This window comes from Rousettus aegyptiacus, unplaced genomic scaffold (genome assembly GCF_014176215.1).
Source record: "Rousettus aegyptiacus isolate mRouAeg1 unplaced genomic scaffold, mRouAeg1.p scaffold_m13_p_7, whole genome shotgun sequence".
Lineage (NCBI taxonomy): Eukaryota > Metazoa > Chordata > Mammalia > Chiroptera > Pteropodidae > Rousettus > Rousettus aegyptiacus.
The window spans coordinates 70,153,582-70,176,065 of record NW_023416310.1 but is presented as its reverse complement, the minus strand read 5'-3'; the positions used below and the strand labels follow the sequence as shown (position 1 = coordinate 70,176,065).

The 22,484-nt window shown below is 58.3% G+C and overlaps 1 protein-coding gene across 5 annotated transcripts in view; it reads left to right on the top strand.

Annotated features, from left to right (window-relative positions):
- The window catches only part of SUN1 (Sad1 and UNC84 domain containing 1), a 42,948-nt gene that overhangs the window by 3,315 nt on the left and 17,149 nt on the right, over positions 1-22,484 (top strand). For 2 of the 5 annotated variants that reach the window (XM_016119104.2, XM_016119103.2), the window contains exons 2-6: positions 8,307-8,403; positions 13,238-13,426; positions 14,740-14,897; positions 15,828-15,854; positions 15,963-16,139. In XM_016119104.2, the coding sequence (XP_015974590.2) occupies positions 8,327-8,403; positions 13,238-13,426; positions 14,740-14,897; positions 15,828-15,854; positions 15,963-16,139 (628 nt within the window). In that variant the 5' untranslated portion in view covers positions 8,307-8,326. Of the gene's footprint in view, positions 1-8,306; positions 8,404-13,237; positions 13,427-14,739; positions 14,898-15,827; positions 15,855-15,962; positions 16,140-20,392; positions 20,591-21,092; positions 21,177-21,458; positions 21,570-22,484 lie in introns of all 5 variants that reach the window. The other 3 variants (XM_016119100.2, XM_016119101.2, XM_016119102.2) reach the window with 3 other exon arrangements.

Genomic DNA, 22,484 nt, shown 5'->3' with positions numbered 1-22,484 from the left:
GTGCACCGGGAAGAAGAGTGAGGAGGCCCACACGCGCGTGGCCCTTACGCGCCTCACGAGCGGTGCACACTCGGGCGGGGTTCCCCGATGGCGGGGAGGGCCCCAGTGTTCTCAGCAGAGGACTAGAGTTGGTTCTCAGCAAAGACCCATGGGAGCTGGGGGTGGAGAAGTGGGGCTCTCGGACGGAGGTCCTTCGCCTCCAGTCTGGGGCGCCGTGGCGGCGGCTTCCGAGGGAGTGAAGTGGCAGGTCTCTGTAGGTGGTGCATTCTGGCACCTTTCTGGCTTGAGGGGGCAGGGCTGGAGAGGAGGAAACTACTCAGGGGCGCCAGCAGGAGAGGGTGTGGCGGGAGCAGGAGAGAGGAGCGGGTGACCGCCCTGGGAGGAAGGAGGCGCTGCCGGTCTCAGGGAGGGGCACGTTGCTTGGGGGCGATCCAGGCCGAGACGCTGGACAGGAGGCAGGATCGGGGCCACCTCGGCCTCTGCGGAGGGGCTGCCGCTCCGCTGGGCTAGTGAAGTCGGCTGGCTGCTTAGAGTGACAGACCTGTCACAGACCGCGCGTGCATCTGTGGGTCCCTGGGTTCGGGCAGGCCTTCCCCAGCAGGACTGGGAGTCAGGGACAGACTGACAGGGCAGCCAGCCCAGTGACTGGCGAGGGCTGTCCCTGGCACCCGGGACCCTCTGCGGCTGTGTCCCGCAGCAGGAGAAGGACCGCTCAGGGGTCCTTTCTGTCGTGGGCCGCAGAGTCCACGAGCGCAGCGCGGGTCACGGTCCGCCGCGGGCCGGGGATCAGACTGTGAGCTGCTCCCGGCGCAGGGTTGTGGGCAGCCCCACCGAACCCACGCCCGCGCAGGAGGCCCCGGGGCCGGAGCGCGTGCAACGTACGGATTCGGGCTTCTGCGGAAGCGGCGGGACTGCCGGCTCGGTCAGCAGCGGGGTCGGGAGCCTGGTCAGGGGCGCGCAGGTGTGCGGCAGCGGGCCTTCCCCTGGCGGTTGCGGTCTCCCTGACACTTGGCTCCTCTCTCAGGTAAACCAGCATGTCCAGTGGCCACCTCTTCCTGTCGTTTGGGAGGACGAGCCTGGCGGCTTGGCTAGGAACTGTCTTTCAGTGCAGAGTTGCTGCTGATGATAGCCGACTTGTGTTTTTGTAGTTCTGTTCTGCTGATTTGTTGGTTTTGGAATTTATTTTGTTACAGTTACAATACTGCTTTCCCCGTGTGCAGGTTAGGGTAGTGGCGGTGGGTCTGCCAGCAGCCGGGCAGGGTTAGGCCCTGGGCAGACCCCAGGGACAGCGCCCCGGCGTGTAGGCAGGTGCCGGGGCCTCAACTGACCCGGGGTCTGGCTGCCCCGGCTGCTTCACTAATGAAGACTAGTTTTTTTCTTTTTGAAAAAAATAGCTGTTGGGTTATTTGTTTATACAACCAATGCCGGCTCTTTAAAAAAGTCTCAAACAGTACAGAGGGGTAACTGAAAAGTAGAAGTCCCATTCTCTGTAATTCACCATAAATTTAACATTTTTCTGCCTGTTCTAAAAACACTCAGGTATACATATAATAACATCCTATAAAGCCTTTTCAAATATTTTTAGGTTATGGTTATTTCTGATTTACCGTTTTAAGTAATCAGTTGATTTTTATGGATTCTGACAATATAAATCATAGTTTTTCATAGTAGCTTTGCTGCTTTAAAACAAGAACAGAGACGTGATGCCAATTCCAACTTTCATGTTCTAGAAGTAATTACACTGAACACGGTCTTTGGGAAACAATCATTTCTAACTCAGTTTACGATTTTTAAATTGATAGGCAAAAATAACTGATGTTTTTAGTCTCTACGTTATTTGGTTTTAACAGAATTAAGATTCTAACCAGAGTCAGAGTCATCGTGTTAGGATTCAGTACTAATTTTTAAAGGGGAACTTTGGAATTTTAGTCTTAAAAAATACTTTTCTTTACAGCGACGTGATAGTGAGACGCCTGAGTGCAGCGCAGTCACCTCTGCCTGCGCCTGCGTCCCCCTCTGGAAGGTCCTTGCGGGACTGCGCGTCCGGCCGGCGAGGCCCGTGCAGCCGTGCAGGAAGTGCCCAGTGCTGGCAGCTTAGCCCCTCCCGACAGTGCTGGTGGCAGATGGCGGCGTCTGGAGCTGTGCCCGGAGCCGGGAGGAGGGTCCTGTCTGTCACCGGCTCCTTAGGTTGCTGTTTTCTCTGTGGGCAGGTTGCAGAGAGAGTCGCAGGTCCTGGCGGTCGGTTCGGGGGTAGAGTGCCATTTGAAGGGGGCTTGGGGACGGCCCGTTGCTTCGCGGCCAGTGGCAAAGCTCCGGCAGCCGGTTTTGGCTGGGGCTCGAGTCCAGTCTCCCCCCACTTCATCTGTGACTGAGTCGGCCGGCAAAGTCCGATTCCTGAGGCCAGCCTTTACCCACAGGGCCTTTGGAGCAAGTTCCGATGCCTTCTCGCTGTCTGATAAAAATACTCCTGGATGGTGGGGCGGGGAAGGGAGCGCCGCCCCGGCTCCCGGCTCCCGTAGCCCTTCGGGACGGGCAGCACGTCCTCAGGCGGTGGCGTGTGCTAGTTTTACTCAGAACCTTACAGTTTTATTCTCTTCATTGGTTTAGCCATTTGCTTGAAGCTCTGTTTTCAACGCCATGTGACTTGTAATTTTTGTGACTTTTCAGACATGTTCCCTCGATTATCACTAGATAGTACACTCTAAAGAGTAAAGATTCAAATTGGATGTGAGGGAGGGCTACCTTCCACTTTTGACCAAAAACTGAGCTTTGTATTTTCATCTTTACCACGTGGCGTAAATGTTACAGAATGCATTAGAAAAGATGAAGGGGATTAAAGGAAAAAGCCTGGTTAATTTAAGAAGAATCTTAGCTCTAATTTTAAAGCCGTCCTAGGACCTGTGTGTTTGTAAAGACACTTAATTCCTCAGGTCCGTAACCAGAGTTTGCAGCCTAAACAGAGGACCTCTCCTGCTCGTGCTTGCTAGCTTGCATGTTTACGCTAGTGACAACAAGACGTGCAGGAGGTACTTGGGGTGACTTACAACAATAGCGCTTTCTTTCCCATTGGCCCACCATCTCCTAAGGTGCGAGCCTCTTCCCTGTTAGGACAGGCAGCTCAAAATCGAAAGCCGTCCACCCTAACACAGCCGCTCTTACAGGGCAGGGCAGGCTGTGGGGGCTCTCTGCTCACCTCCTCCCTCCCTCCCGCTACTCTGGCCCATCAGCCTGGGAGAATCCTGCCTGGGGCCTCGCCTTGGGGCCTGATGTGAGGACAGCTCTAGAGCAGCCCGGGGCAGTGTTTGGTACCTGTCAGCCTCAGCCCGGGGCACTCACAAGGAACTTGGCCTGTGACGAGGTCAAGGTCACACCAGTCACAGTGCTTGGGGGGAAGGCAGGGAGTAGGAGGAGGACAGTGAAGCCTGGACGGGGCGTCTCTGTCACACATCAGTTTGCAATGTGTTAGCTTCGGAGGCTTTCCGAGATTTTCTGATGCCATTGAGAACGTTTTCAATCCATTTTTTCACCTACTGCTTCCATGCCGTCTGGATTTCGAATGCAATCAGATCTCCCTTGAGTCAGGGGCGGGCTGGCGGAGGCGGCGGGGATGCAGACGGGAAGGCTCTAGTGTCCGCGTGGACTTCAGTGCGCAGAGACGGCAGAGGAGGCTGCAGGCGCGTTTGGGGGGCGCTTGGCGCTGTGTGTTGGCCGTAGAGCTGGTCTGCGCTTCGCCGTTGGGTGTCCTGGCGGGCGTCTGAGAGAGGCCGGAGCCGGCTCTAACCCGTCGGCTGAGTTGGAGCCGAACCAGCTCCTGGTGACTTTGCCTTTTATTTAGGCCGAGGGTGAGGGACTTGTCCATCTCAGGGAGTAACTCAGACACAAATATGTTTGCTTTTTCAATTTAGAGCACAGGCTCTATAACTTTATTCCACAAAATTAAAGGTAATTTGAAAGACAGGTTTTGTCCTGTGTCAGCCACGGCCTTACTTGCGTTATTTCACTTAATCCTTTTTTAAACTTGATTTCTTTTTATTTCAGCCTATAATTTTACTTCATGCTCCCGTTTTATAGAGGGAACTGAAGATTAATTTTAAAGTGTTCTGCATCCGTATCGTGATCTGTCGCGGGAAGCAGGGTGGAGGGAAGACCGAGGCAGGGCGGCGGGACAGCAGTTCGGAGCCGGGTGGGGACGCATCCTGATGGCCGCGAGGGTTGCCGTGGCCTCCCAAGCCCCGGCCTCTCGCTCCTCTCCGGGCTGCGGGGTGATAATGGCCACGATGGCCCTGAGCGGGGCCACCGGCCTGCTGCGCGCGGGTGCGTCTCCCTGGAGGCAGCGAGGCTCACGGTGGCGCAGCGCCCCGTGCTGTCGTGAGGACCAGGGGCCCCTGCTCCCTGTCGCCCTGGAGTCTCGCGCGCGTCTGCGCTGGCCCGCTCTGGGCATCTGAGTATGCTCGCAGCGCCTTTGCTGAAACGGCGCCGCCCCCAACGCCCTCCACTGCGTCTGCTAACAGCTGCGTCTCCCTGTTGTCACCTGCAGGGTTCTTTAGTGGGTCACTCTGCTGTGACCCTGTCATGCCTGTGGGACATGGCCAGTAATGGCGCTTGGTTCTCTGATAGAGTTCTGTTTCAGAGGCAGGAAGGTGAATTGTTTACAGTCAAAACATGAGGCCTCCGCTGAACCTTGTGCTAGCCGGGGCGGCCGGCCTCGCTGTTTGTCGCACTCGTCGGACAACCCAGGCTGACCAGTGTGGTTTCAGTGGGTCTTAGGCTTCTGGTGGCTTAGAAAGTAGTGGGTTCATCTCTTTTAGGTGGATAAAAATGTGAAAACTATTAATGAAACTTAACAGTGAAGGGCCGTAAGTTTACATTCCTGCGCCGCCCTCACCCGCCTCCCGGCTGCTCCCGTGCTGAGTCACCCGCCCGCCCTCCTTTGTCCTGTCGGGGCCTGGTCAGTGGCACTCCCACCCGGCCACTTCCCCAGTGTCCGAGCCAGCCTCCTGGCAGTCGGCTCAGGCGGCGCAGAGCTTGAATGGAGCTCGGGGTCCTAGGGCTCTGTCCCTAAGCATTAGCCAGACGCCCTGGTGGCTCATGCCACAGTCACGACCTCTAAATTAAATGCTGGAGCACTTGGCTTTGGGCATCAGCCTCACTCGTTTATAACTCTGATTTCCATAAACCAATCCAAGAAACACTCAGCTTGCAGAGTGCACGTCAAACGCCAGTTTTGGGGGAGTCGGTGGAGATTACTTAGCGGCCGTCACTACAGCTTTACCCTGGGCTTAACGACGGTCGCCGACGCAGGGCTGGCGAGAAGCCAGGGGGAGGGACTTAGGAGGTTCGGGTTTTGTCAGTCAGTGCGTAACTGAGGGAGTGGAAGGCGCGTCCGTGACCCACTCCGTGGGACGACAGTGACACTGGCGGTCAGGGTTGTTGCTCTGCGGCCCTTCCTGCTGCTTACAAGTCACTGTGGAACCTCCGTGTGGCCAGAGCTGCCGTGACGCAGCCGCCGGGGCGTGGCCCTGTCCCGGGATGGCGGTGTGCTGGGGCCCGCCGCGGGCCTGGCCCTGGCCGGCGCTGCGCTGCGGGGTGTGCGTGGAGCCCACGCTGGCCGGAGTGGATGCAGGCGGCCGAGGACACGTGTCAAACGCTCGTTCGGAGCCGCCCTCGTCTGCGGCGGGGGAGAGAGGTCTGGCGGGCACCGGGCGGGCCCGGCCAGCGGGAGTTCCACTCGCGGACTGTGGCTCTGCGTGGGCCACGGGTGCCTCCTGGCAGGAGCCGAGGGGCCCAGAGTGTTTTCAAGATGCAGGAACTTCGTGGTGTTTGTCGAAGTTAGTAGGCGCAGTTAAATTTTTGTATGCAAACAATGGTCTTTGTATGCTTAATGTTTTAAAGAATATATGGACAGTTTCAAAGAAAATGGTGTGAATGGAAGTACTTTTGTCTTAGCTTATAAAAAAGTCATTTGCTTTATTTCATTTTTTAAATTCAGTTTATTTAAACTTAAAAAATAACAGTTCACCCATTTCTCTCCCCAGTCTGTTCTCTGTATTGATGAGCTTGTTCCTTTTTTTTGAATTTACTTTTTTCATTAAACATTTTTTAAAAATTAATTTTCTGTAAAAGAGATCATATGGTACTTGTCTTTTTCTGACTTATTTCACTTAGCATAATTTCCTGGTGGTCCATCCACAGTGTCCCAAATGACAAGATTTCAGCCTTTTTATGGCTAAATAATATTCCATGGTGTGTATGTGCCACACTCGGCGTCCGCCATCCGCCCGCAGATGCTCAGCTGCGGCCCTGGCCGGGCCGTCGTCAGTGACGCTGCGGTGAATATGGGCTGCGGACGGCTTTGTTAGTGTTTTCTAGTGTTTTCGTTTTCTCTGGATAAATTCCCAGGAGTAGGGGTGCTGGGTCTCTTGGGAGCTGTGGTCTCCTGCTGCCCCCCATGGCCTCCGACAGAGACAGCGGGGGAGGCGCCCTGCGCTCCACCCCCGCCCCGCCCTGCCCGCGGGTTCTCGTCCTCCTGACGATGGCCCTGACAACAGCCGATGGCCCTGACAACAGCCGCTCTGGCGGGTGTGGGGAGGCGTCGCACTGTGGCTTCCGGCGGCGTCTCCCTGACGGGCGGTGGTGTCGAGCCCCCTTCCAGGGTCTGTCGGCCATTCGGATGTGTTTGGGAAAATGTCTGTTCAGATTCTCTGCCCATGTTTTAATTAGGTTTTTTTTCCTTGTTGAGTTGCATGAATTCTCGATCCGTTTTGGACATTAACGCCTTATCAGATACAAGTACTTTCTCCCGTTCGGCCTGTCATCTTTTCGCTTGTGGACGGTTTCCTTTGCTGTGCAGAAGCCTTTTGGTGTGATGTGGTCCCGCTTTATTTCTGCTTTCGGGGTCAATCCAAAAAACCATCGTCGAGACCGATGTCCGGCAGCTCCCCGCCAGGTTCTCTCCTAGGAGTCTGATTGCTCCAGGTCTCAGGCTCAAGTTTTCCACCCATTTAGAGTCCACGTTTGTGTGTGGTGTGAGATGGTGTTCCACGTTCATTCTTTCGCATGTGGCTTTCCAGTTTTTCAAAACCTTTATTGAAGAAACTGTCCTTTTCCCACCGTATATTCTTGCCTTCTTTGTTGTAAGTTAGTTGCCCATACGTGGGTGGTTTTTTCCGGGCTCTCTCTTAATCTGTGTGTCTATGGTTTTTACACCAATCCCATGTATTTTAATTACATTAACGTTTTTATATGGTTTGAAATCAGGGGTGCAATGCCTCCCACTTTGTTCTTTCTCTTTTATGGTTTCCTACAAATTTTAGGATTGTTCTCTTTCTGTGGAAATCAATGGTTTATATATAAATATTTTTTGTCCAGGATGGTCTTTATTTTTAGTTTTGTCTTCCTTAGATTATTTAATAACAGATTGATTCACATTACTACTATGAGCACGCTTGTTTTTTTGTTTGTTTGTTTTTTCATTTAGAGTGCAAGTGTGTGTGTGAGAGAGAGGATATTTTTACCCAGTGGAAAATTTGAGTCATTTCAAAAAAATCTAGATGACAACCTGAAAAACAGTCTGCTTAACACTTTTTAATTTAAAAATAATCTGTGTTTTCTTTCGGGGAAAAGCAAAAGTATGAACAGCGCCGTAAGCCCTTTTGCTGCTCACCTCGCAGTTTTCACGTTCAGCGGCGCGAGAGCCTCGGCCGTCTGGGAAGGGGCGTCGGTGCTTCTCAGCCGTGGAGCGAGAATCGGTTCTATTTTAATTAGTAACGATGAAAACTTGTTTCAGAAGAATGAGAACATTTGATGTCTCTGGGAATTTAAAAACTTATTTGAAAGCGTTCTGGGTTACCCTCACGGTTTTGAAATTCCCCAAATTACACAGGGAGCCAGTGGACCTGGGATTTCCCCTTGCTGCTTTTATGGACGTACCATTTTAGGGAACTAGATGTGACAGGGGTGTCCCCGGACTTGTAACTGTGAGCACGCTTCTCCCCCTTGTTTACAAAGTGAAGAACAAGAAGCTGCTGCCCGGGCCGCGACCCGCGCGGGCGGCCGGTGGGTGTGGAGCAGGCGGCCCCGCGGGCGGCGGTGGGTGTGGAGCAGGCCGGCCCCGCGGGCGGCGGTGGGCGTGGAGCAGGCCGGCCCCACGCGGGCGGCGGTGGGCGTGGAGCAGGCCGGCCCCACGCGGGCGGCGGTGGGCGTGGAGCAGGCCGGCCCCGCGGGCGGCGGTGGGCGTGGAGCAGGCCGGCCCCGCGGGGCGCCGTCTGCACGTCTAACCTCTCGCCCGCATTGCTTCCCCCCTGCAGTATGATGTGACGTCGCGAACATGGACTTTTCTCGGCTCCACATGTACACGCCGCCTCAGTGTGTGCCCGAGAACACTGGCTACACTTACGCACTCAGGTGAGCGTGTGCGCGTGTGCGCGTGTGCGCGTGTGCGGTCGTGGCGCTGCCCCGCCACTCCTCACGCCACGGGCTTGACGGGCGCTGCATGGGGCCCGCAGTCGAATGTTATGTTTCGAAAGAGAAAACGCCCGTGAACTCGATCGAGTGCCGTGGCCGAGCTGGCGTGGAAGGTGTGAGTGAGGTGGTTGTGGAAACTCCGCTCCTGGTGACTCAGTGGTGACTCAGCGCAGGAAGCCGCTGCTCAGGCTCCACCCGGCGGCTGCGGTTGCGGCCGCGTTTCTGATTTATAGTAACGGCTGCTGTGACATTAGCAGAAACACCCTGGGAGACCACGCGCCTCGGGGAGGAGGCGTGACGCCGAGCAGGGTGACAGGTACGGCCGGCGCATCTGCAGCGCGAGGCCCCGGGGGCCCCGCTCCCTCGCCGTGTCCCGGGGTGGCGCCGCAGTACCGCAGCAGGAGGGGGTGGCGCCGCAGTACCGCAGCAGGAGGGGGTCGGGACGAAGCCGCGGTGTTACAGAGCGGCGCGTGCGCACGCTCCCCAGCGGCCCACCTGCTAAAGCGGGAAGCGTAACAAACCTGAAGCAAATCCGAGGTACTGAAGGGAAAAACCTTTTAACAGCGTTAGTCACATCTCACATTTAATGATCGAGTTGTTGTTCACAGCCCTAGACCGCGGCGCACGTTTCCGTGGTAACGCAGTGTCTGTGTTCAAAGTCCCGTAGTCGTCCGGCACTCGGCGAGCAGGCCAGCTCAGGTAGAACCGTTCCTTACACTGTCGTGGGGGGCAGAAAAATAATTACTCTCGGTAATTTATCTTTTATAGCGTATTTTGAATGTAGTTTTTGGAACTGCGTGTGTCCACGTCTCTGCTGGCACAGCGGCACCGTTGGTCTGAGCGCGGCGCAGTCTCCCTTCGGGTCCGTGCCGGTGGGCGAGGTCGCGGTGGCCCGGAGCAGCGCAGCGGGCGGTGCTCCGTGGGCGGGAGTCGCCCTCCTCGCCGGCCTCCTTCCAGGCCCTTCCCCGCTCCCTGCCCACTCCCAGCGACACCCCGGTCTGCGGGGCCCGTGGCCCTGGTCCCCGCTCCGTGTGCAGCACCGGTCCTGTCCTCCTCCTGAGCGGTCTAGCAAACACGCGGGGCGCCTTCCTCGTCCTGCGGCTTCCATGTGCGCCACCAAACTGTTCTGCTTTGGAAAATGCCGGACGGCGTGGAAGTTCGGAGGGCGGCGCCGGGCCCCTGCGCCTCGCACCTGGCTTCGACAGCTGCCAGCCCTGCGCCTCCCCTCCCGCCCCCTCCCCAGTGGGTCGTTTCGAAGCACGTTTCTAAAACGTGACTCTTCAAAACAACCTTCCCAAATCCCAGCATCGAACAGGAAGCCCCTAGCGATTTAAAATCACACCTGAGAACTCGTCCACACGGCGGACACCGGCTGAGTCAGGGCTCCGATCTCCAGATCTTCGGTTTCTTAAAAACCGTGAAATCAGCCTAAACCGGATTCTCACATTCTGTCCGAGTGATTTGTCTCTTAAGTCTTAGTCTGCGTTTCCTGTGAGCTGGCAGTTAGCTGGGGAGAGTCGCCCGCTGCAGGCGTGTGCGCCTGTGGCACGTCCTGTCGCACTCTGTCCTCTGGCACGTGGCGTCTGTTGTCTCTCTAGGTGTTGCGTTTGGTCAGTTGTTAGTTTGACCAACTCCTTGTGACATCCCATCAGCTCTCCCATTGGGGCCTAGTGGCCACTGCTGGCCGTGGCCTCGGTCAGGGAGGAACTTCCCAGCGTCCTTCAGAGGCCCCCCTGGGGCGGCAGGCACTCCCACGCTAGAGGCAGGCGAGGCTGTGGTGCTGGGTGTCTGGCTTCTCCAGCCTCCCATGGGAAGTCGATCTTCAGCCTGAAAGAAAGTGAGAGAGAGGAGAGCGTTTGGAGAAGGAGGAAGCGATCAGCCAGTCGCAGCCGCCAGAAGGCCACGCAGGGTTAGGGCCTCCCGGCCAGTGAGCTCGGCCCCACGGGGCACTGGGCAGAAGCGGCCCGAGCGCAGCGACTCCTGGGCAGCAGTCAGAGTGAAGCGGGTTGAGGAGGGAGCGTAGACGCCTTTTCAACAGGTGCGGCTGATGCGGGAGGGAGGGACGTGGCTGTGCTGGTGGTTGGCCTCGCCGTGGGGACGGTGCGTCTGGCTGCCGGTGGCAGGTGTCAGTGGGAAGGAGTCAGGAGCCGTTCCCAGCGGTGACACCAGAGAGCGGGAGGGCTGGGGTGCCCCCGGGGCAGGCCTCGGGGTCCCTGCCCACGGCAGCACGGCAGCAGATGGTAGGTCCTCGTCCAGGGCCCCCAGAGCCTGCCCCAGTTCGCCGATGGCAAGTGTCTGTCTGGGGAGCAGACTAGGGAGGGGGGCGGGAGGGGGAGGGGAAGCTGGAAGTGAGGAGAAGAGGGAGCGATGGCCGGGAGCACCAGGGACAGGTGACCACCACACGTCGCCAGGCAGGGGCGACCGGTTGGGCGGGGAACGGGGGTGCGCCGACCTGGCGTGGTTCTCTGGGGCTTGCAGCGGTCTGGACTCGCACACTCTAACCCCTTGGGCCATCCAGGTGGGCCGACGCCGGGCCGCTGGGGCAGGAGTCGTGGGCCGGGGGGACGGCAGCCAGGGGGGGCCGTGGCGCTCACCGGGACTGACGCCGTGTGACCGGCCTGAGTGCCGGGTGGCGAGGCATCAGAGTGTGCGTTTCGCGTTGAGGACGTCAGAGCAGCTGTTGGGGTCGGTGTTCAGGCAGCGACACCTGGACGTCGGACCACGGTCGGATCTGCATTGTCACTGCTTGTGACTCGCCCTCGCCACACGCCCCTGCGCAGTGACTGAGCGGCTCGTGCCCGGGGCGCGGCGTCGGCGGGGGTCCGCACTCCGGGCTGGCCGCCCCCCCGGCGGGTCGCGCCTCGTGTCTGTGCGCGCTTCCAGCCTGCAGCCGCGGCCGATGCCGCCCGTAACAGCGCGTAACTCATGCGCGCTGAGAACAAGACTGACACCTCGCGATCTTGGGGATGAAGCGACTACATCTCCGGGGTCTTTGTCTATACATTTTTTTAATGTCCTAGTCACGTCACTTAATTCTGCGTCTGGATTGGGCACCTTGGTGTGCGGTTCTGTGACGCCTCCCCCGCGCTTCGTAGGAAATTAATAAAGTGCCTGAACGCCACGCTGGACGCGCTCGTGCTGCTGGGCGGTGCACGCGCCCACGTCTCCCGCGGACACTGGGGCGCGCCGCCTGTAGGAACCCGTTATGCCTGGCGGTCAGGGCCTAGCCCAGGGCACGGGGGCAGCTGGCGATGTGCCTGGACTGCAGCACCCGGGGGAGACCTTTGGCGTCACCTAACACATTAGGTAAGCAGCTGAGATGCGCCCCGCCCCGGGAGAAGCAGGCCTGAGCTCAGAGCCCGGAGCCGCTGGGCCCCCCGCGCCCCGCTGTGAACACCAAGGCTCCGCTGTGGAGAGCAGCAGGCGCCGCTCAAAGCGGAAGCTCCAGAGGTAGCACTGTCCCTGGTCTGAAGGGAGCTTTCCAGGTCTTCCCTGTGCTTTTGCCTCTCTGCAGGTGCATGAGATTTGTGGTTCTGTTCGGTAGTTTAACATAAATAGGAGGATGCTAGGGTTGTTTTCCACGTAGCAGTGTATCTGTGAGGTCTTTCTGCAAAAGTGGGTACAGGTCGTTTGTGCCCCTAACAGCCTCGCGGCATCACACAGTGTGGACAAGTCCCGGTCTGGTTCGCGGCCGGCTGACAGTCCCCAGCCACCTGCTGCCCTGACGCTGCAGAAGGCCGGCTCCCCCGACCCTGCCCGGCTCTTTCCCGCCCGGCACACCAGGAGCGGTCCCCCAGGTCTGTGTCCCCCAGCATCCCACCTCGCTGTGGGTCAGCGTGAACAGTGGTGACAGTCCCATCTCCCCCGCTCCCGGGCTCCCAGGCCCTTCGGAGCTGGCCCAGTGTTCGCATGGAGCCCCCGCCCGGCCTCTGCGCACCCTGCCCTCAGCGCCGCGGGGGCCGCGGGGGCCTCGGGCCTGTCTCCCCGCCTGCTTTGCTTCCTCGGCCGCGTCCTCGCCCGCCCCTTCCGGCAGCCCCGTGCTCACCTCCCTCCGCCCCGCTGGGTCGTGAGCTCATCTCCCCGCGGATGTGGGCCCCTCGCTAGAGGGTGGCCATGTCGCATGCGTCCTGGTGAAGGGGGCTGTCAGGTGCGCTCGGGCTGCCTGCACTGGCAGGGCTGTCGCTGTGACCCCCAGCCCTGTGGAGGCACACAGTAGGTGCTTCATGAGCAGTTCTTGAGTTGGAAAACTTGTTGATGGCACAGTTGAAGACAGTTACGTGGAAGGGTACTGGAGTGGCTTCTTTGTCACAAATCGGTCTAGCTCTGTGGAGAGTCCCATGCAGGGGGCGGTGACGGCGCAGTCACTTGCTTTCTCCTGTTCCTGTGCGTCGATTCACCCTGACTGCCTGGTGCGTCAGACCAGCTGTCGCGTTAACTGTGCCCCAGGCAGCGTCCACTGTGAACATGCTCCGGTTTTTCGCGGAGCTGGCAGAGCTGCTTGTAGGCGGGGGCCCGGCGTGAGGCAGTTCCTGGGGTCGGCTCCAGACCCGGTACCGGGCGCAGGGCGGACGTGGCCGGAGCACCTGCGGGCAGCACCCGCTGACGACTGGCCTGCGGGACTGCTCGAGTGGCTTTGTGGAAAAGTTGTCACACAGTAGCGTCTGTTTTTTTTAAGTTCACACTAGGTTACACGTTCTGTTCACCACCTGTTCATTTTGTGTCAGATGTGGTGCTCCGAGTATTGTTCACGTCCGACAAGCTTTTTTCTTTCTAGTTCAAGCTATTCTTCCGATGCTCTGGACTTTGAGACTGAGCACAAGCTGGATCCTGTGTTTGATTCTCCAAGAATGTCCCGCCGTAGTTTGCGTCTGGTCACCACAGCGTACACCACCGATGGCGGCCAGGCCGGGGACATTCGCTCCTGCGACAGCAGCATGGCCTCCCTGAAGGACAGAGCGGCCAGGTGAGCACAGCGCATGTCCTCACGCCTATTAGAACCAGCGTGCGAGCTCGCGGCCCAGGAGAGCACAGTCCTGACTCGGGACGTGTGTGCGTGCACACGACCCCACATGGGCCGCAGCCACGCCGCCGATGGGCCTGGAGGGGACGCGGGCACGACGCCGTCAGTGCCGGCACTCACGGTCCACCCCCGCAGCTGAGCCGAACCCTGGCCGTGCCGCCAGATGCCATGTGGGGGTGGGGGGGGCTCGCTGCAGACGGCCGGAGTCCGCGTGGGCTGCAGACACACAGGCGGGGCTCACGCACTCACCCGTCCTCGTGATTGGCGTGTCGCTGGCTGCCCGGAGTCACTGCACGCACGAGCTCTGTGCCGTCAGAGGTGAAGAACGAGGCGGTGACTCCGCCTTGGGGCGCCACGCCGGAGTGAGGACGCGCGTCCCGGGGCGGGCTGGCGTGGTGCCGCCCACGCTCCCGTCCGGTGGCCGCGTGCATTGCGCGCGCTGCGCCCCGGCCACCTCGGAGCTTCCCGAGAACGAGGCTCCCGGGCCTCCGCCTGAGAGGTGGCAGGGCGGTGGTTCACGGAGGTGCAGCGGAGAACGCCCGTGGTTCCCGTGCGGCACGGCGTGCGCTCAGCCCGGCTGCTCGACGGCTGGTTTCGGCCCCCAGGCGATGCCGTGACTGGCACGCTTACTGCCGCCTGCCTCCCACCTGCGGCCGGGCCCCTGGAAGCGGGAGGGCCTCCTGTCGGCCCTCTGTGCCTACCGCCCGACGCTCCGGACCGTCCGTAGGGCGTTCGTTTGCAGGGCCTTCCCCGTGTATCATCTGTGGGCCGTGCGGATGCGGAAGTCAGTTTTGATTACAGCCTTTTCTTGCTGTGCTTAGTGTAGTTTCATCTTTGCTAGTGACTGAGAAATAGCGTGGGTGTGTACGTGTGTGCACCTCCTTGTTATACAAAGGAGAGTGGTTAAATTTATAAATTAGGCCAATTTTAAAATAAAATAAATATAAAATAATTTTTTTTCCAGCCACTTTTATACTTGTTATTTTAAGTTTTAGCTACTTTTGAGTCATAGGGCCAAAAATAATCTGAAAACTGTTTTGTTTATACAATTTTAGAAGGAATCCTTAGACCCTAGCTTAAGAATGCATTTTTTTTTTAGCTTAATAACAGTTGTTTCATTATAGCAGAAAAGGCATAAAAAAATGTTGCCTTAAAACACTGTGTTCATTCTTAAAGATTTCGTCTTGGTAAAACGTCATCATTCTGTATTTACTAGAAAAAGTCTGTGAACTCCTCCCTTGTTCCTTCCTTTTCAGAGCAGCAAAGCAGCGCAGAGGCGCAGGCAAGCCGGCCTCGGGCATGAACCACGCGTCCAGGAAGGTCGCAGCGGGCCCGCCAGGCACTGCCGGGCTGCGGCCTCCCGTACTGGACGCGTCCCTGATCCGTGAGCAGACCAGAGTGGACCACTTCTGGGGTGAGCCCTCTGCCGCTTGCTTGTCCCTCGGGATGCTCTGGAAGGAGGGAGTCAGGCCAGGTTGTCCCTTTGCCCTTCCTGGCGGGAGGGGCCCAGGAAAGTCACAGCTGCTCTAGACCCACCTGTGGGAAACGCAGGGAGCGGCTTCCAGCGGTCACCTCGAGTGGCTGGGCCGATGCATCATCGTTTGCTGTGAAGCGGAAGATGAAGCATCCAGGCGGTCAGCCGGTAACTGTTGTTCTAAATGAGTGACTTTCATAGGCTGTTTAAGCAAAGTCTCTGTGACGGTCTCCTGCGTGACTTTAAGATGCAGACCGCTGTAAGCCACCGGGCAGGCACAGTAGTTCGCAGTCATTGGCAAGCGCTCCCGCAGACAAGGTGCCGGGGGGGGGAGTGTGGCTTGCGAGCTGCCTGACCGAGGGTGGCCGGCAAGGGTCCCAGACCTGCAGCGGAGCCAGTCTGAGGGGGACACAGTGCTGCCTGTGCCCACTCGGTGTGCAGCTGGCCACTTCAAGGAGACTAGAAGACCCAGGTTTGTCCTGTAGTCGCACGTCTCGCTTTGGGGGCACTGGGATTAGCGTCGGCTCTGTTTCTGCTCAGCCAGCCGGCGCGGTCCCCAGGAAGGGTGTGTGCGCGTGACATCGTGCCTGAGGTGTGGGCCACTGCTGTCTGCCCCACCTGCCCTTCAGGACAGACTGGTACCGTGTTCTACACGCACACAGTTTCCTTGGAGAGGCCTTCTACCTCCCATCAAGATAACATTTGCATGTATCTAGGGAAATTTCTATTAATTTTAGGCATTTTAGGAAATAATTCTTGACCAGTCCCGTAATGCTGATTTATTAACCATTGTAACCTTTACTTTTTTTGTATGAGTTTTTTGTGTTTTGGTAATTTGAGTTCAACAGCAAAAATGTGTGTGTGTTTTAGGTCTTGACGATGATGGAGATTTGAAAGGTAATTACTTTAGTGCTTTTTCTTCCCTGTGCTTTTCAAGAGAGATGTTTTAGTTAGGGACCTGCAGATTGTGCTAAACCTGCTCCGTCTGCTGTTTGAAAACTTCAGGTGGAAGTAAAGCTGTCACTCAGGGGAACGGCGACGTGGCGGCGGAAGCGGCCAGGAGCAATGGCTACACCTGCAGCGACTGCAGCCTGCTGGCCGAGCGCAGGAGCGCGCTCACGGCGGGCGCCGCCTCCCAGGGCACAGTGTCCCGCATCTACTCAAGGGACAGGAACCAAAGACGTAAGTCTCGTGCTTCCGAAGGTCGACAGGGCCGCCTGCCCGGGAGCCCCTTTCCCTTCCGTGGCCTGGCCTCGTAGCCTCAGCGTCCACACTGTTTGCCACGGACTGGGGCTCGGAATTATCGCGTGAAGGTTTAAGAAACGCACCGAGTTGCCTCTGTTCCTTCCTGTCCTCTTTCGACTCCCGTTTCAGGGGGTTGGTATTTTTGTCCCGAGGAGTGTCTGAAATTCTATAAATTTAGACTTCGGGTAAGAAAAGAAAATTTCTACTTATAGGCAACCAGTGGAAGTGTGCGGTCACTTTCAGACACACAGACACAGACGTTTGTGAAGGGGTAGCTTCATGGCGGCGCTTCCGCCTCTGCGGCAGAGGGCGGGCCTGCCGGGGAGAGAGCAGTGTCTTCTCTCCGGGCCCTGTCGTTGCCGTAGGAGTAGGTGCCCGAGGGAATGCCAGGTTTAGGGGTGGCTCTGTGGGACTGTGCAGGTGCTGGGCGGGGCACGTGGAGCCTCGGCTCTGTTTGGGATGGCAGCAGTCATGTCCCAGGATGGCCCTGCTAGCCCGCTGAGATGGACGTCGGTCCTGGTGCGCTTGCTTGGACACAGAGGTCCTCGGAGGTGGCTCTGGAGGTGTGCGTGCGGCCATCGGAGCCGCTGGGGCTGCGGCGGCCTTCCAGACGGGCCCACACGCCGCCTCCTGGGCGCTGCTGCCCGGGGCCCAGTGGGAGCATGGCTGCAGGACCCTCCCAGGTCCCGCTGGCCCCGGGACCCCACGCCGTCCACGACTTCCCACTCCCGTCCCTGCTCCCACACGCCCGGAGAGGCCAGGCGACCCGTGACTGAAAACGCCCGTCGCCTGGGTTCAGTCCTTGGCTCCTTGTCTGTTTAATGTGAGTGCCAGGCCGCGTGACCAGGCTGGAGGACACACTCGGGCGGAGGGACGAGACGGGCAGGGGAGCAGCAAGGGGGCCAGGCCGCGCGTGTCCACTCGCCGTGCGCCCGGCGGTGCCCGGCAGTGCCGTGAGGGCACGCCGTTGTCCTGAGACGGCTGTCGCGCAGTGCGGGCGGGGCCAGGGCCCCGGGGCTTCGCGGGTCAGCGTCCCGCTTTGCTGCCGCTGCCGCTCCCGGTCCGTCTGCTGGCGCATCAGTGGCGCCGTGCGCACTGGCGCAGCGGCACAGGAGGCGGGGCGGGCAGAGCCCGCACGGAGCGTCCCTTCGCGGCGCTTCGCCCGCGGCCCAGGGCTCGCCCGCTCCCGCGCTGTGGCCGTCCCCGGCGTACAGGCTCACGACACTCGCCGTCGGGGATGGACCCTGGGCTGGGCCTGGCGTGGCCTGCAGCATGTGTTCCTCTCGGAGCTAGCTGGGCACCACTTTGGGGCCCCCGCCTGGCTCCGCGTGGCCGCGTAGAGGCGCCCGCGGGCGGGGGTGTCGCGGCTGCGCCTGGAGGCGTGCTGTCACTGCGCTGCACATGACGTCGTTCTCGGAGTAAAAGCCCAGTCCGGAGCTGTAACCAGTGATGTCACAGGTGTGGGGGACGTTTTCTGCCTTCCTGCGGCCTCCTCACGCGTGTCATTGAAGGGGCACGTCCTTTCATAACTGGCACAGCGCGGTGCAGGACCACTGGGCCCGCGGGTCCCCAGCTCTGCAGCGCGGTGTCTTCAGACAGGACGGTGCTGCCGGGCCTTTGGCAGACTCCGCTGGAGACCCCCCCCCCCCTTCCCTGGCTTAAACGGCCCGGGCCGTCGTGGAGGGGAGCTCAGGTCACGTCTTCATTTGCTCTCGTCGTCTGTCATCATCTCCCGCATCCTCTCAGGGCACAGCAGTGATCTGCGGATCAAACCGATTCACCGCTCTTAAACAGTCTCTTCCTAATCGTTAAGCGTTTACGAAAGAACCACGGAAACCAGAGATGTGCCAGAAAGAAAGCTGGCGTCCCCACACATACTAGCCAGAGAGCACTCCCACGGGGCCGGCCTCCCAGCCCCCTCGGACCTGGGTGCTCACGGCCCGAGCGTCCGCGTGACCACGTCTCTTGGAACACACGTAGCTTTTCTCAGGCGTAAACGGACTCCCCGCGTTTCCTCTACTTTGTTCGTATGTCCTTTGGTGGTGGGTTCAGGGTGGGCTCTTCCGCTTTGTCACTGTGGTGAGTCCTGTGACATAGGCCAGCCCTCAGCCGTTGGGCAGGGACCTGTTTGGGGGCACGCAGGACAGTTGCCGCTTTGTCTGCGCCCTGTCTTCAGTGCCAGCGGGGCGCTGCATGCCTTTGCCACTGTCTTCACGTCGTGTGGTCATGGAGGTGCGCTTTGGCCTTCTCGATGCCTTGTGCTGTCGCGTTTACAGTCGCAGAGAACTTCGTAATCGCCGTGTGGGCGCCGCGTAGGCGGTTCTGCATGTGTGCTTCGTGAACAGCGCCTCGGGTGTGTCTCCTTGTCTGTCTGCTGTGTGCACGTGCCAGCCTCTCTGGTCGACACACCAGAGGTGCGCAGGCAGGTCAAAGGGCACGGGCCCCGCTTGGACCGGGCCGTTTCCAAGTCCTGAACCCTTTGAGGTCGAGCTGGTTCGCATTTAAAAGGCTTCAAAGTCTTTTCCTTGGGACTTCAGACAGACCTCAGCAAGTGGGTGCTGACGCGCGTGGGCAGGGAAAGGGCGCACCCTCTCCTGGGGCTTAGGCTCTCCTCCGAAGCCTGTGAGGCTGGAGGCGGCCGCTGGGCCGCAGCAGACTGCCGCGTGGCGGTCCTCGGTGCCTGCCCCGCCTCAGGCTGATGGCTTGCTGTAGCGTCCGCCCAGAAGCAGCCAGGGAGGCGGCATCCACAGACGCTCTGCCGTCTCTGTCCTGCCCGCGGCAACACTCGTGTCCCCCGGTGAAAGGTGCGGATTAGCCTAGGAAGGGGGTTGTCCCTTGGCAAACCTGCCGGGTGTCCAGAGTTTAGCTTACTGGAGCAGCCTCAGTTGGAGATCTGGGGACTCCCTGTGTCCGCCGCCCCCTGGGGGATGGCTGAGTGGCCAAAGTCTGCAGGCTGGTGTTGGTGAGCAGCTCCAGGGGGTCACCCGGGGGTCACCCAGGCCGCCTCCCGGAGATGTCATGGTCCCTGCAAAGTGTAAACTGTCCGCCAGCAGCTTCTAGGTAATAGTTGTCCCTGCCGAGGGTGAAGGGCACATAGTTCCAGTCTAAACAGCCCTCCAGGCGGCTCCCGGAGCACTGACCCAGCCACTCTCTCTATGGTATTGCGCTTTTAAAATTTCGTCAATTTAACATATGAAAAGTTGGATTTTTTTTCCTTTTTTGTCATTAGCGAGACTGACTACTTATTACCTCCTAACGATGGCTCAGTTTTTACCAGCCTCTTAAGTGCACAGTGGGCCCATCCTCTGTCCTCGGAGCAGGGCGCCAGACACACAGCCTGCTTCGCCCATGTGGTTTGAGAAGAAGGTGCTCATTCCCTTTCTGTCAAATCCGTCCACCTCAGATGCACGTCGCTGCCCCACTGGCCTGGCCCCGGGCGTCCGGACGCACCCCGGCCTCGCTGAGCAGAGCGGGGCTCAGCATCCTGGGCCCGCGGGCCTGCCCCTGGAGAAGCCAGCCTGCTTTGTCTGCCACTCTGCAAGGGAACTTTTTCTCAAGAAGAAGAATGTCTAGCAACCGTGGCTCGCGGAGGGTCATCCCACACATTTTAGGTGGCCAGAAAACGCATCGGGGGTCACGAGTGTTTTCTGAGGCAGAGGCATGGATGAAAGGCAGCGAAGGGCGGCCAGGTCTTCCTGGTCCAGCAGCTCCAAAAGTGAGCCAGTGCCTCCAGAGGCCACGTTGTTTGTTTCCGTTGTGCCCTGTTGCAAATGCTGTGGCGGACGTCCTCGGAGGCGTGGCCAGGGCCTCACCTGATAGTTCTCCTCCAGGCAGGTAGTCCAGGAAGGCGGGTGGGCGGGAGCTCAGCATCTGCACATGTAGCGCCTGTGTGCACAGTGTTGGTGAAATTCCCTCAAACTGGGCATATTGCGGGAGATGGCCAGCGAGGGGGAGTCGGTGTTGGCGGCCGTCCCGTTCAGGTTCGCCCTGCAGCTCTGCCCCCATCAGGATGTGACGTGTGTCACTCCAGGCGGAGTGCCGTCTATCATTGCGTCACTCCCCAGATTGTCTCTGGCGTCCATTTAAAAAGTTAGTCTGCCTGGCCCGAAACGAGTAAGTTGGTGGCCCCGCGTGTCGGGAGTGACCGCTGGCCGTGTGGCAGGGAATAACTGTTCACGGTTTTCCACTAGGCGGCGCGGCTTTCTACACGGATAGGATTCTGTGGCTGGCCAAGTACACTTCGTCATCTTTTTCATCATTCTTAGTTCAACTTTTTCAAGTGGTTTTAATGAAGCTCAGTCTTGAATCAGAAAATTACAAATTGAAAAGTTACGAATCAAAAGATCGTGAATCAGAAAGCTATAACTCAAAAAGCCATGAATCAAAAGGTATTTATTAAATTTTCTTTCCTCCTTTTTCCACCAAATAACGCTTTCAAGGTGGAGAGAGCACTGCTTTTTCACTTTTCTCCTCTCACGGCCTTAATGCGGACTTTCGCTGGACTTTTCCAGAAGGGAGCTTGTGAAAGTTTCAATGTGTCTTGTGTGCAGTTCACTTTTCTGAAAGCTGATCAATGTTTAAACATTTCTAAGTTGCTTTTTAAATAAAAAGCTAATGTACTCAACTTTCAATTCTTACCAGCTTTTTAAAGCAAAAACAATGTATCTGAATGACATTAAGAATGATGTTTCAAAAATCCGAAGCAGGCACGTCTCGGTCTCGTGTGGGCGGGGCGTGCTGGTTAGCCGCTGGGGCTTTGAAATCCCTTCCCAGCCGAAGCCCTCCCGGTCCTCTCCTCGCGTGCGAGCCAAGCCATCCCCAGACAGGAGGCGGCCAGCCGCGGGGCCCCCCGGCGCCCGGGGCCCTGAGCGCCATTTGTGTGTGTTGCAGCTTGGCCCGGCGACGGCGGGCGGACGGCTGCGAAAGGCTTCCCTGGGGAGGACGGCCGCCTCGGTGCAGATGGCGAGGCGTCGAGTGAGTATGGCTTCGTTTTACCTCTGGCGGTCTCAGCCTTGCGCTCGGTTTCGCACAGGCCGCCACCGTCAGGCCACTAACCCCGGGGACTCTCCCTGAGGGAGCCGCACTGGCCCTGCCCGTGGACACTGATCGCCACCGGGCTGTGTTCGCTTTGCTGTATCCTTTTTTTTCGTAATTGGGTTTCTGATTTTTTCAAACTGCCATTGTTGTGCACAGTTCAGATCGACAAGGTTCACATATTAACCTGTCCAATTAACTGCTTGTCACCACCACCCGCAGGCGAAGACTATCAGGGGAAGCAGCGCCTTGAGACACACACGGCCAGCCGCTGGCCGTCTGCCGGGCCACGGAGCGTGGCAGGGACCGCTGGGCACGCCTTTTCTCACGCAGGTCGTCTCTTGCACTTTTGTTTTGCTTTTATCGAGTTCTTCACAAATGCTTGTTCTTCATATTTGGAGTTCAAGCGCTCTTTGAAAATGACAGGGTTCAGGCTACCTTTGGAGACTGTCTCCCCTGAAAAGCTGCTTTGTGAGTGTGTCTAACGTAAACTGGGCGTATGAGGAAGAACTCGAGGCGAGCTGCAGGCTCAGGACGGGCTGGGCGCCTCTGCTGTTGGCCGTCTCGGCGGGGAGCAGCGGCCCCAGCGACGCCGTCCGCTGCCTGGACCTTTGCAACATGGAGGTTTATGTGGCAGATTAGATGTGTCCAGTTTATACCTGTAACTTTCTTGGTAAAGGGGCACCTTTTTTTAGGCTGCCTTTTTTTAAAAAAAGCTGAGCTTCAAAAATAGTTGTTAATTAATAAACATAAAACAATAGGATTTTAGAAGACTCGTCCTAAACCATATCTGTTTGCACATCAGCCGCGCCGGGACCGCTCGATGGCTTCAGCTGTCCGCGGACACGAGCGTTAACTAACACGCGCCTGCAGCGTTCAGCAGTCCCTCTTGGAATTGCAGCAAAGCCGATCGCCTGACCAATTCTGTTGCATGTGACGCGCGCTGTTCGAGGGAAGGTCTGCTGTGCCTCAGTCTGCGCACAGTGGCACTGCCCCCTGCAGTTCCGATGCTTTCTCGCTGGAAAATACAATGACTGCAGGATGATCTTCCTTTTGGTTCTCAAATGATCATGTTTTCACCTGGAGCATGTTAAGTGCTGGTGTCTATGGAATTTTATCTCATCTTTCCCACATGAATCTTGCTGGCACTGACCGCGAGCCTGCAGGGGCAGCTGCCAGCCACCAGGCCCTGGGCTTCACGGGACGTCCGCTTGACCATTTTAAGTGTCTGCAGGCAGAAGGGCGGGA